Source organism: Terrapene carolina, unplaced genomic scaffold (assembly GCF_002925995.2).
Source record: "Terrapene carolina triunguis isolate 2854851 unplaced genomic scaffold, T_m_triunguis-2.0 Scaffold193, whole genome shotgun sequence".
Classification (NCBI taxonomy): domain Eukaryota; kingdom Metazoa; phylum Chordata; order Testudines; family Emydidae; genus Terrapene; species Terrapene triunguis.
In genome coordinates this window covers 1934459-1947212 of record NW_020664544.1, presented here as the reverse complement: position 1 = coordinate 1947212, position 12754 = coordinate 1934459, and the positions used below count along the sequence as shown (strand labels likewise).

At 59.2% G+C, this 12754-nt stretch overlaps 1 protein-coding gene across 2 annotated transcripts; it reads left to right on the top strand.

Moving 5' to 3' along the window:
• Positions 1-2834: 2834 nt before the first annotated feature.
• FKBP10 (FKBP prolyl isomerase 10) lies at positions 2835-12682 on the top strand. Of its 2 annotated transcripts, none has more exons than XM_024193445.3 (10): positions 2835-3223; positions 5944-6089; positions 7700-7889; positions 8229-8368; positions 9329-9518; positions 9857-10002; positions 10450-10639; positions 10975-11117; positions 11356-11519; positions 12148-12682. In XM_024193445.3, the coding sequence occupies exons 1-10, from the start codon at positions 3027-3029 to the stop codon at positions 12331-12333; spliced, it is 1692 nt and encodes a 563-aa protein (XP_024049213.1). In that variant the 5' UTR covers positions 2835-3026; the 3' UTR covers positions 12334-12682. The 2 variants fall into 2 exon arrangements, with proteins under 2 accessions (XP_024049213.1, XP_024049212.1); XM_024193444.3 differs by having other exon boundaries at positions 2840-3223; positions 8223-8368.
• Positions 12683-12754: the final 72 nt, after the last annotated feature.

Here is a 12754-nt window from a genome sequence, read left to right as displayed (position 1 = left end):
CGAGTTTGCTCCTTGCACCGTGTGTGCGCCTTGCACGAGTTTGCTCCTTGCACCGTGTGTGCGCGCCTTGCACGAGTTTGCTCCTTGCACGAAACATTATATTTTTTTTAAAAATGACTGCTCCACTATTACAAGAGTTAACGTGGAAATGGTGCATCCAAGATACCAATAAATTAAGATGACCATTTTATTTTGCCATCAGGAAATTTAACGTTTATATTTTTACATTTTAATTCAGCACCTGTAACAGGGCGACTTCTCCTTAGAGAGAAGGAACTCCCATCTTAAAATAAAGATTTGCTTTGACCAGTCAAAAAAACAAACCAACCACACACTTTATGCTCCTGCCCCGGCTGGGTGAGACCCTGGCCCCACGGCAGGCAATGGGATTGTGGCCACTGACGTCTGTGGCACCAGGATCTCGCCTGCACCCGCTTCTCCCTGGCACACTGTGCCCTGGACATTGAGTGCAGAGCTGGTGCTAGCCCACTGGGGCCCTAAGCAGGAACACCCCCCACACACATACACTAATCATTAATAGGGGCCCCCTCGAGCCACTGGGGCCCTAAGCACTTGCTTAGTCTGCTTATGGCTAGCGCTGGTTCTGATGGAGCATGTGTTGCCTTACAGGGGACGTTTGCATGGCCGAGCCACCACTGCCCAAATCCACACTGCGTCCCTCCCAGCCAGTCATGCCCAAGGAACAGGTGAGTGGCACCGGGAAGGATCCCACTGACTGGTGGGGCCAGACAGTAACTGGGATCCCGTTCTGTTACTCCCCTTATTACGCTGCCGTGTGAGAGACGACACTGTGCTCGCCCGGGGACCCGGGGACGTGCGGCACTTACAGTATTATTGGGTCCATCCTCAACCTCCCCGTGCAGCCCACAGTCAGGCAGGGGCAGAGCTTTCCGTGTGGGTGAGTTTTAGCTGGAAAAGTGCTGCACTGGGTTTAAGAAGCATTCGTGTCGGGCTCACAGGACTGGCCACAACTGCCCGGTCCAGGCGTGACTGCGCAAAGGAGCCCAGGGCCGGGCTCCCAGCCCGTCTCGCTAGGACGGGAATGTTTGTGTTGCACTGGACAGTGCTGCAGCTGTGACAAAGGGGGTGGAAGCAGCATCTTCAGCTGGGGATCAATCTGAAGGGTGACAGTCACACAGAGCCAGCCCAGGAGCCAGCCAGACCACTCAGCTCCTGTTTGGAGGCCAGGCCCTGTACCGTCTGATGTCTCTGCCCAGGGGGGTGCGTGTCACCAGAAGCAGAGACCTGCAGGGCTGTCAGATGGGTACAGGTGCAAACATCATTTATACAATGCCAGCAGTGCGCCAGGGGCCTTGCAGACAGGTCTGAAGGCCAGGTCTCTGTCCCAAAGACCTTCCAGTCTGCATGCTGGGCAGTGCCAAGGGCTGAACACAGAGAGGTGAAGTGTTGGGCGAATTAACACGTGATCAGCTGCAGTAGGAGACACACACTGCTGGGAAAATAACCAGTGCTTATCTTTCCACAGCACTGCAGAGACTAGAGAGGAAGTTCCCCGCTTCTAGAAGGGCCAATGACTGGTCGCAGGGCCAGCACCCTCTTTCTTCCCTTGGTGGGATGGTTGGCAGCAGCCCTCATACCTAAACACGTAAAGCCAAGAATCCATCAGCCTTGCAGACAACTAAGGGACTTGCTGACTCCAGAAGTGAACAACAAGCTTCTGTCTGGATCCTTGTTCCCATCTGTTGAGGACCAGTAAGTCCCATCTCAGTTCCTAGATGTCTAGTCTGTATCCAGGATGTGCAGAGCGCACTTAACTCTGGTGATCGCTGTTCGCAGATGAGCTTGTGGAAGGCAGAGATGCTTGCAATGGTCTGATGTGCATTTGATAAATAGGACACCAATCATTCCTAATTCATTATCATTTGCACTTAACACCTTTCCTCAGCAGGTTTAAAAGTGCTAGAAATTGCTATTAATAATTATTCATTCGCTGTATTTATTACTCCTGACTGATAATTACCGATCATAGAATCGTAGCACTGGAAGGGGCCTCGAGAGGTCGGGTAGTCCAGTCCCCTGCACTCACGGCAGGACTAAGTGTTATCAGACCATCCCTGACAGGTGTTTGTCCAACCTGCTCTTCAAAATCTCCAATGATGGAGATTCCACAACCTCCCTGGGCAATTTATTCCAGTGCTTAACCACCCTGACCGTTAGGAAAAACTTCCTAATGTCCAACCTAAACCTCCCTTGCTGCAATTTAAGCCCATTGCTTCTTGTCCTGTCCTCAGAGGTTAAGGACAATTTTCCTCCCTCCTCCTTGTAACAACCTTTTATGTACTTGAAAACTGTTCTCCTGTCCCCTCTCAGGCTTCTCTTCTCCAGACTAAACAAACCCCTCTTCCCTCACAGGTCAGGTTTTCTAGGCCTTTCATCATTTGCGTGGCTCTCCTCTGGACTCTCTCCAATTGATCCACATCCATCCTGAACTGCGGTGCCCAGAACTGGACACAAGACTCCAGTTGAGGCCGAATCCGCCCGGAGCCGAGCGGAAGAATCACTTCTCGTGTCTCGCTTACACCACTCCTGCTCCCACAGCCCAGACGGATGGTGGCTTGTTTTGCACCAGTGTAGCCAAACGGGCCCATGGAGCTGCCCCCACAGTGAAGCGACCCCCGAGCAAGGCGGTGAGAGCGGCACTAGGACCCAGGGGGAGTCTGGCTGCTGGCGGGGTAGGACCTCTCCCTGCACAAACTTGCAATAAATAGTTTGCTTCAGATTTTTCCTTCTCAGAAATAATTGCAAAAAAAAAAAATTCCCCGCGCGTGGACGTTCCCCCTCCGCGTCCCCGGAGCCTGCCCGCGCGGCGGGGGAAATCCCCGGGTGGACGTGGAGCCCCCCCCCCGCGAAGCAGCGTGGACAGCTAAGTGACCTCAGCGCCTCTCAAGCCCACTTTACACGTTGACAACATTCCTGGCTGGGAAGCTCCAGGCTCCGCGCAGCGCAGCCCAGCCCCGTCCCTCGCTGCCCGCACTCCGAGCCCCATGGCCCGGCGCAGCCTCCTCCTCCTCCTGCTCGGCCTGTTGGCGGCCCCCGGCCTGGGGGACCCCGGCCCCCTGGAAGACGTGGTGATCGACAGGTACTACATCCCCAAAATCTGCGCACGGGAAGTGCAGATGGGGGATTTCATCCGCTACCACTACAACGGCACCTTCCAAGATGGCAAGAAGTTTGACTCCAGGTACAGGGTGGTTCTGGATAACATTGCACAAGGCGGTTCCTGCCCCCCCCGGCGACGTTAGTGTAATAGCAGAGTGGGGGGGGGGGTTTGCTGCAGCCCCCCCTCTTCATTTTGCTAATAGAGTGTGCACTTCCCTGCCCCCCCCAGCTGCACTGGGATGCGCGCTCCTGGTTCAGAGGATGGGCTCCAATTCTGCCCTGCTCACTTGCACGTTCCACGTCCCTCGCCGGCTTTGGCACGCCATGACTCGAGGCCTGTGGCCGTGCCAGGAGCCCAGCGCACTTCTGCATGCGCGGCCCAGGAGCGTGCTTTGCCACCAGAGCGCAGGGCAGTTCCCCAGGGCCAGAAGAACCGTTACACCAGCTGCCCTGGGGTGCTGCTGAACATGCAGGGGGGGCCCAGCTCAGTGTAGACGTGTCATTCTGGTGGCTCCATATTCGCCACGTGCAAACCATCCCCGAGCCACTGCCCCGATCCGGGGGGGAGGAGAACCGAGAACGTTGATGTCGATCTTTGGGGTTCGTTTTTCAGGAGCCGTTGCTTTGTATTTTGTGTCCGTTTTGTTTTCTTTGGCGGAGAGCTGGGTCCTGCAGTCTCCCATTCATGCCAGCAGCCCTTACTCCCGAGGGCAGGCCTGTTGAGTCCAGTGCAACTGCTTGCAGGGGTAAGGACTACTCGGGTGAGTAAAGGATGCAGGATTGGGTCCTAACTGAGATCGGGCACAGCAGACGGCGCCTGCCGCCGCCGAGATAAAGCTCATCACAGCAGCCATGACGCAGGGACAGATTCGAGCCAGTGCAGTTTCGGAGTGTGCTCCATTCCCAAGGGGCCCCTTTTCCACCTATGTGAGCTGGTCCCAGTTCTCCCTGGGCCTGCGCGTGCAGCCAGCCCTTTCCTCACGCTGATGTCAGTCCGGAGTTATGGTGCTGGTGGCACTCCAGGGGAATTTCTCCTGATTGAAACCAGTGGGAGCAAGAGGCAAAGCAAGCCCATTGCACGGGCCTGCGGAGAGGGAAGACAGACGTCTCTAGGCTCAGGATCAGGCCCAGCAGAGGGCAGCAACAGTTGCTTTCCCGGGAGGTTTTCAGAAGTGCCAACGAAACGCTTCAGGGAATCTGCTCTGGTTTTAAATATTTAAAACGTTGCTAGTCGTCCCTGAATGCCCGAACAGGAAGCGTAAAAAGTGGGATAAATCAGCCATCCAGCAGCCACCGCTAGGCGTGAGTCTTACAGATAAATGGGGCCCCGGCAAACCTTTCGTACTAAAATAATTCTTTGTCTTGATGGCTGCAGCGTGGTTCCCTGAGACGTTTCGCTGGCCATTAAACCAAGCAAAGGATCTCGGAGCACTTGTAACAAGCCCGAATTGTCCCCGAGAGAGTGGGTTTTACGATTTAAAAATCAGAGTAATTTGCAGGTTACAAATGAGGCTTGGGTGTTTGGTCGTTAGTTACTCTGCACGGTGTTTGGAACGTGGCATATCTGTTCCCTGGAAGCACCGGAGAGTCAGCCAGCCAGTGCTTATCTGGGAGAGATGCTTGTTTGCATTCGGTCCCAGCTTAAACATCACAAATGACTTTTGCAAACAAAGGGCCTGATCCTGCATCCCCAAGCCTCTGAGTGTGTGAGGAATGCAGGATCAGACCCAGGATCAGGGACGTCAGCTCCAATCCCGCTTTGACGAGATTGTTCCCCGCCACTGGGTCCGCATCTGCTGCAGAGATTGAGTTGCAAAAGAAATCTGGCCAGGAGCATACGTGGGACGTCATACTCCTTTATATGCTCCACCATGAAACGCAACACATGTGTGCCCTCTGCCCCCCCGTATTCCAAGAGCAAAGAGACAGAATCCATCATCTGCAGAACATTATGGGCACCCCCCTAGCCTGTCATTTCATGGGCCGGCTGCTTTAACCACAGAGAGACGTGGGGATGGCTGTAGTCTAGTGGATTGAGCAATGGGAATCAGGAGACCTGGATTCTATTCCTGACTTTGCTGCCAACTCATTGGGTGAGTCACGGAGCCAGTGTTTTCAGAAGTGGCCTCTAATTTGGGGTGCCCAAGCTGAGCCGCCTCGGGCTTCGGCACCCGCAGCTCTGTGGCTGGAAGGTGGGCAGCGAGTTGGGCTCCCAGCCACAGAAGCCCCCCAAATTAGAGACTTCTGAAAATGTTGGGCCGTAGCCACTTTGTGCCTTGTGACATGGGGCCGATGGTGCGTAATAATCAGTCATTAATTAGTGCTCGAGTCCCGAAGGGACCGTTACGATCTTCTAGGCTGACCTGCACGGTGCAGGCCAGAGACCCTCACCCAGTAACTTGAGTATCAAGCCCATCGCTTCTGTCCGCGTGAGAGCGTGCGGCTTAGAAAGACATCGGTCTGGATTGAACTACTCCAGTGATGGAGACTCCCCTACCTCTGCAGGTGGGTTGGTCGAGTGGTGACGTGTCTTGGTACAGTCGTTGCCCCAGGAGAGGGGGACGCATGGAACATCCTGATCTTCAGGGGGTGGAGTTGGAAACTCAGGCTGTTAGTCACCGGACTGGTCTTGTGGCAGGCCCCACGGGCAGGGCTGGGTGGGAACCTTGCAACCCTATTGTTTGGGGCCAGCTATGGGATTCGCTAGGCTGGTGTGGCCAAGGATCCTAGTTGCTTTGCAGTATCCCAAACAGCCAAGGCCATCAGAAGAGGGGGACTTAACGTGTCTCCGTTCCTCCCCAGCTACGACAGAGGTGCCACGGTGGCGGGCGTGGTGGGAGTCGGCCGGCTGATCACCGGCATGGACCGAGGCCTGCAGGGCATGTGCGTCAACGAGCGGCGTCATCTGATTGTCCCTCCCCACCTGGGCTACGGCAGCATCGGCGTCGGTAAGGGGGGCGGCGAATGCGAGGGCCCCGCCCGGCCGGCCTAGCACGGCCCAGGGGGTTTCTGTTGCGATGAGGTCAGGCCCAACGTCTCTCCCGTCAGCCCTGCAGGAGCCCAGGTCTCAGCGGGGTTCTGCCTCCTGCATCGCTGGCTGAGCCCTTCTCACTGGGGATAACGTGGGAGGCAGAAAGGCCCCTGAGGGTGGATCTGCTCCCGTCTGCGCTCCTAAGGACTTGGGCACCCACAGGTCCTGGTGAAGTCCATGAGCTTCGCAGGGCTCAGCACCTCCGTGGGCTGATCTCCCCTGGATGAGTGCAGGGGAGTCCAGGGACCCCCAGGGCAGGATCTGGCCCTTGGTGGTGGACTAACATGGAGAGAGCTCTCCCCTCCTGGCCTCCTCTTTCTCTGAGCGGCTGAGCCGCCCGCTGGTCTGGGGACTGGCCTGGCGTGAGACACGTGCAGATCATCGGCGGCTGCGACCACAAGGATGAGGAAAGGCTCCGAGTCCCGCGCTGAGATCCCCTGGCCCCCTCCTGAAGTTTATATGGGATGCAATGGGTGGGCAGAGAGATTGCAAAGTGCTAGCCAATGAGTAACGTGTAAAAATAAGATGGACAGGCCAACAGGAGCAATCAGCTGGAATTCTTTAACCCATGGGGTGTGAACCTTTGTCACCACATGCACAGGGCAGGCGAGACCCAGGGCCTCCTGCACTGGGCGATCAGTGCAGATCTCAGCGTGTCAGTAACAATCCCACTGTAGCATTACGGGAGCAGCGCGGCCCGGCTGAATTCAGTCAGGAATAGGATCACACCTCCTCACGTTCCCCCAGGACTCTCTGCTGGATGCAGTATCATTTCTCCTTGCTGTGGGGCTACCCAGCTGCCACATTCAGCCCAGAGGTGGCTGCATTTTGGTGTAGAACGAAGCCATCTCTGAGCACGTGGAGTATCACTAGGTTTGATAAACCCTTTGAGAGCCTCACACGAAAGGGCTAATCCAAGAATTATTATTCATTCCAAGCCGATAAATAATTGATACAATAAACCCCTGAGCACTGTTTGGGTGTGATGCTGTCACCCCCCTCCTTAAAGGGAAAACCAGCAGAAAAGGGCAGGGAGGTATTGAATAAAGGCTGTGCCCTACTCACCAGGACCGCCCGGGTTCCCAGTGCCAGCGCTCTCCATTCTCCATAGGACAGTGGGGTGGAGTGGCTGGTTCATCTGAAGAGAAAATCCGGTAACTGGCATTTTGGGCACCCCCATGCTGTGAGGTGTGGTGACCCCTTCTCTGCTCAAAGTATAAGTGACCCCACTTGGGCCAGTGTGAAGCTGGGACCTTCAACGCTCGAGCCCCTGTGTCGAAGTCCATCAGCTCCAAGCAGCAGCAGACTCCTGGTATCTCGTATGTAGACCAGCCATGGGGCGGGGGACAAATCTGTAAGAGCACGTGAACAGCTGTTGTGAACGGGGCTGAGCGGCAGAGGCCGGAGGGGCCTGTGGGTGGATTTTGAGGCGCTGAAATGAACAGTCTCGGCCTCGTGCTGTGAGGCTGCTCCCCTCGCTCGGACGCTCCCCGGGGCTGAGCCATTGTCGTTCGTTGTCCCTCGCAGCTGGCATGATCCCCCCCGACACCACCTTGTATTTTGACGTCATCATGCTGGACATCTGGAACAAAGAGGACAAGCTGCAGATCACTACCTTGCACAAGCCAGAGCGCTGCAACCGCACCGTGGAGAACTCGGACTTCGTCCGGTACCACTACAACGGCACGCTGCTGGACGGCACCCACTTCGACTCCAGGTACAGGGCAGCCGAGCAGGAGGGGCAGCACCGCGGGGGCTAGTGACAAACGCCAGCTTGCCCGTCTTGGGGACCCCTCTGCCTCGCTGCACGGAGCAGGTAGCAGCGGGGCCAGCTTCACATGTGCCCAGGGCCCGCCCCCAGACCCATCTCACCTGACTCAGAGGGGCCTGGCTGGGGGAGGCGTGAGTTCACGCTCCGTGACTCCCTGTGGGGGAGGGGGAGCCCGCTCGTGCCAGGACCCCTGGGCTGAGCAGGTTGGGTTAGGGGCGCTGCCCGTGCCCCGGATTCATTCTTCCCCTCGTGTCTTTTCCGTTCTCTCCCCGGTGCCAGCTACAGCAAGGACAGCACGTACGACACCTACGTGGGCACAGGCTGGCTGATCAAAGGCATGGACGAGGGCCTGCTGGGGATGTGCGCTGGGGAGAAGAGGAGGATCATCATCCCTCCCTTCCTGGCCTACGGGGAGAAGGGCTATGGTGAGTGGGGGCGTCCCCAGAGACGGGATTGCACATGCCTGGCACGCTGGGGCAGTGACTGATGGGGCTGCCCGGAGGCAGGCAGCCGGGAGGCAGTTTGCATGGGCGAAAGGCAGCGCTGGGTCTGAGCCCCACGAATGCCAGTCCTGGCAGGGGCCAAACGCCCCAGGCAAGGAAACGGCCAAGCAGGTGCCCAGCCAGCGCTCAGCCCCGCGTGGGCAGAGGAGACGGGGTCACTTTGGCACTGGCTGGGAAGCCCTGGGACCGAGGAAACCCCGGGAAGAGTGGGGAGAAAGGGATGGGAAGGACAGGAGTGGATGGGGAAGCAGATGGATCGGGTGGGGAGGGCGGGCATTAAAGGGCCATGAGCATCTGATCCCGCGCAGCCCAGTGTTCTGCCGTCAGCCAAACAAGCTGGCGGGCAGGTGGCTGATAAAGCCGGGGCTGGTCCCAGGGCAGCAGGCCTGACCCACCCGGGCTGCCGGACAGATCTCGCCATGCAGTATTGGCACCATTTTCCAGCGGAATTCAGGCAGGACCAGAGAGGAGGGTGTGAGCCAGCCGGGGCAGAGGGGGGTGAGTCGGGGGGGCGAAGGGACCCTGCTCAGCACTGGGTTGCTCCGAGGCAGCTCTAGGTTTCGGGTACGTACGTCACGGCCACGATCAGGTGCATGGTGGAAGCTCCGCCTCGTGCCGTTAAACACGGAGCTGCTGCGTGCCGATAACGCCAGGTCGCAGCCTGGTGCGCTCCGCACGGAGCTAGAGCGGGGCGTGCTGGGGTCGGCCGCTCCGGGGGCCCCACCTCTGCAAAAGAGGAGGGGGTGACTGGCCACATGGCCACCCCAGCCACGAGCACGCTGCAGGTCCACCCCACGGAGGTCCCTCACTCCGGCTGCTCTGGGCACGGCGCAGGGGCTGGCTCTGCTTGAGCGCAACCCTCCTTCCCTTCTCCCCACCCAGGCACGGTGATCCCGCCCCAGGCCTCCCTGGTGTTCGATGTGCTGCTGGTGGACCTGCACAACCCCAAAGATGGCATCTCCCTGGAGCACCTGGAGGTGCCGGCGTCCTGCAAGCGCAAGGCTGTGACTGGCGACTTCGTCCGCTATCACTACAACGGGACCCTGATGGACGGGACGCTCTTTGACTCCAGGTACCGGCCACCGGCGGGGCCTACGGACGAGCACGGGCCTCCCCATTTGTGCCTGGGGTGCCATGCAGCAGAGCTCCTCCCCACACGGCCCCCAGTGGGGTGGAGAGGCCTGGGCAGGGCTGTGGGGTGTGGGCAGGGCTGTAGGGTGGGGGATGTGGGCAGGGCTGTGGGGTGGGGGATGAAGCAGGGCTGTAGGGGCCTGGGCAGGGCTGTGGGGTGGGGGATGCGGGCAGGGCTGTGGGGGGGCTGGGGGATGCGGACTGAGCTTACGCCGCCACGGTCTCCTCATTCGGTGCTTACCTGCGACCTGACGCCGCCCGGTGCTGCGTTTGCTGCAGTTACTCCCGCAATCACACCTACGACACCTACATCGGGAAGGGCTACGTCATCCCCGGCATGGACCAGGGCCTGCAGGGCGTCTGCTTCGGAGAAAAGAGAAGGATCGTCGTCCCGCCGCACTTGGGCTACGGGGAGAACGGAGCCGGTAGGGAGGGGTCCCCGCGGGGTAGTGGGGTGGGATTGCAGGGCAGGGAGCGGGAGTCAGCAATGCCGTTTCGCTCCCCGCTGGCTCCGTTACATAATCCTTTGCTTCCTGCGTCACATCAGTCGTCCCCGTGCCCATGACGGGGGGATCGCCCGCGGGATGGGAGCCAGCCCTGCCCTGAGCCGATGGGCGGGGGGCGAGGGGGCCGCCTCCCGCAGGAGAAGGGCTCGGAGCCCCTGCATCAGTGGCGGGGTTGTCAGGCGGGGCCGTTGGCTCAGGGGGGTGTCTCTCGGGCTGGGGCGGGCAGGGACACATTCAATTAGCGCCCAGGGGACTGGACTGTAGGAACAAACCTGCGCTGGCCCCCGGCTCGGCAGGGCTTTCCCCCCGGCTCTGCCCTCTCCCCAGCCCCTCATCCCCACAGGGCCCTTCGTCCTTCTCCTCCAGGGAACAAGATCCCCGGCTCAGCCGTGCTTATCTTCGACATCCACGTCATCGACTTCCACAACCCCCTGGACTCGGTGGAAATCGAGACCCTCTCCCGGCCCGAGGGCTGCAACGTCACCACCCAGGATCGCGACTACGTCCGCTACCACTACAACTGCTCGCTGCTGGATGGCACCAAGCTCTTCTCCTCGTGAGTGTGCCCCCGCCCGCCCCCCGGGGCAGCCTGGATCCCCCTCCCCAGCTCCATCCCAGCAGTCCGGGTGCTGCTCGTGGGTTAGTGCTAACAGCTGTGGGGTGGGGCCCTGCGAAGCTCAGCAGGATGGAGGTGGCTGAACTCAGGGAGACTGGGGTAAGATCATGGGCACTAGCAATTCCTCTGACCCTCAGGCAGAATTCCCCTGCCACCGCTGATTGGTACAAGGTCGGGGGAGGCCCGAGGCAGGTTCCTGAGGGTAGGAGGCTGTGTGGGCAGCCCCGGCTCGGGAAGTCCTCTCGCCCATCCAATGTCTGCATTGCCTCCTGCAGCCACGACTACAACCACCCGCAGGAGGCGACGCTGGGGACCAGCAAGGTGATCGACGGCCTGAACACGGGCCTGCTGAACATGTGCGTGGGGGAGAAACGGGTGATCGTCATCCCCCCGCACCTGGGGCATGGAGAGAACGGAGGTGAGGGGGGGGAGGGGAACTGCCTGGTGGGTTGGTTTGTGGCCCCAGTGGTCTGGCAGCGGCCCAGGATGTTACCTGGTCTCCTTTGGCCTTTAACCCCCCCAGCTGACCCAGCCTGGGCAAGTCGCCCCAGCGGGGATGTTCAGAGCTCATTCTCGCACGTCGCACCATGGTGCAAAGGCACCATAGTGCATCAGAGCACACGAGGGATCGGTGACATGCACCCCTTGCCTTTCAGCCCGGGGCGTGCCAGGCAGTGCTGTGCTCCGGTTCGAGGTGGAGCTGCTCTCCAGGGAGGAAGGAGTCCCAGAAGGCTACCTGTTTATCTGGCACGGGGACCCACCCGCAAACCTGTACGAGGACATGGACCTGAACAAGGATGGCGAGATCCCCCCCGAAGAGGTGCGGCCGAAGCTCCGGGCACATGGGGGGAGGAATCGGAATCAGGGAACACGGCCCTAGAAGCAGTCTCGGATCCCGTGATCCGCTGAGCTTGGGCTTTTCAATGGCGAAGGGAGGGGCCGGCTAGGCTCACGGTGCCCAGCTGGCATCCGGCGCGTGTGCCGAGTACCCGGAGCGGCTGCAAAGCTGTGACTAACGCGCACACTTTGGTTGTTAAGGTGGCCGTACCAGGGATTCTGCCCTAGCCCAGCCCTCCTGCCGGGTCAGGGGCCAGGGACGGACTCTGAGCGACCCCCCTGTCCAGGGGCCCAGCCAGGCAGCAACATCCCTCTGTGCCACAAGGCCAGGCCAGTTAGCACAGCAGCTTGAATTGGGTCTGGCTGTAGGCTGAGAAGGAGAGGCGGGGGGCGGGGAGGGCGTGTGCCCAGAAAGCTTTGAGAGCATCACAGAACAGGGAACCTGGAGGGAGCCTCCTGCAGCCTGGCACTGGGCTGCTCCCTGCCCTTGTTATCCTGCGGCATCTAGCCCTGTCCGGCCATTGCCCTCCACCCCAGAGCTGGCTGCATGCTGTCCTGGGATCCCTCACGGGCCCAGCCACGTAAGCTGTTCTCACCTCTCCCTGCTGCAGTTCTCCACTTTCATCAAGGCCCAGCTCACCGAGGGGAAGGGGCGGCTCATGCCCAGCTCCGACGCGGAGACCGTCATCACCGACATGTTTCAGAACCAGGACCGGAACCAGGATGGGAAAATCACCGCGGAGGAGCTGAAGCTGAAATCGGACGAAGATCAGGAGAGAATCCATGAGGAGCTCTGAGGAGCTCTTGCCTTCAAGAGACAACTTTTCTTCTTGTCCTTTCCTACCTTGGAGTGGGCTGCTCCCCCCACCACCACAGGGACTGTGCCCTAGAGAAGCCAGCTCAGGAAACTTTAGTGCCAACCCCTTTGCAGAGCGAGGTTGTTTGGTTGTTGTTTTTTTTACTATTTAATAGTGTTTTATTGGAAGTGTTTCTAACAAGCCAGCAGGGGAAAAATTCCACATAACAAACCCAGGCCCGAGGGTCCCAAATTCTTGCCTTTAAAGGCAGAGCCTAGAACAGGGGTGGGCAAACTATGGCCCAGGGGCCGCATCCGGCCCTTCAGATGTTTTAATCCAGCCTTCGAGCTCCCGCTCCAGCCAGGGAGCGGGGTCAGGGGTGTGCCCCGCTCCGCACGGCTCCCGGAAGCAACAGCATGTC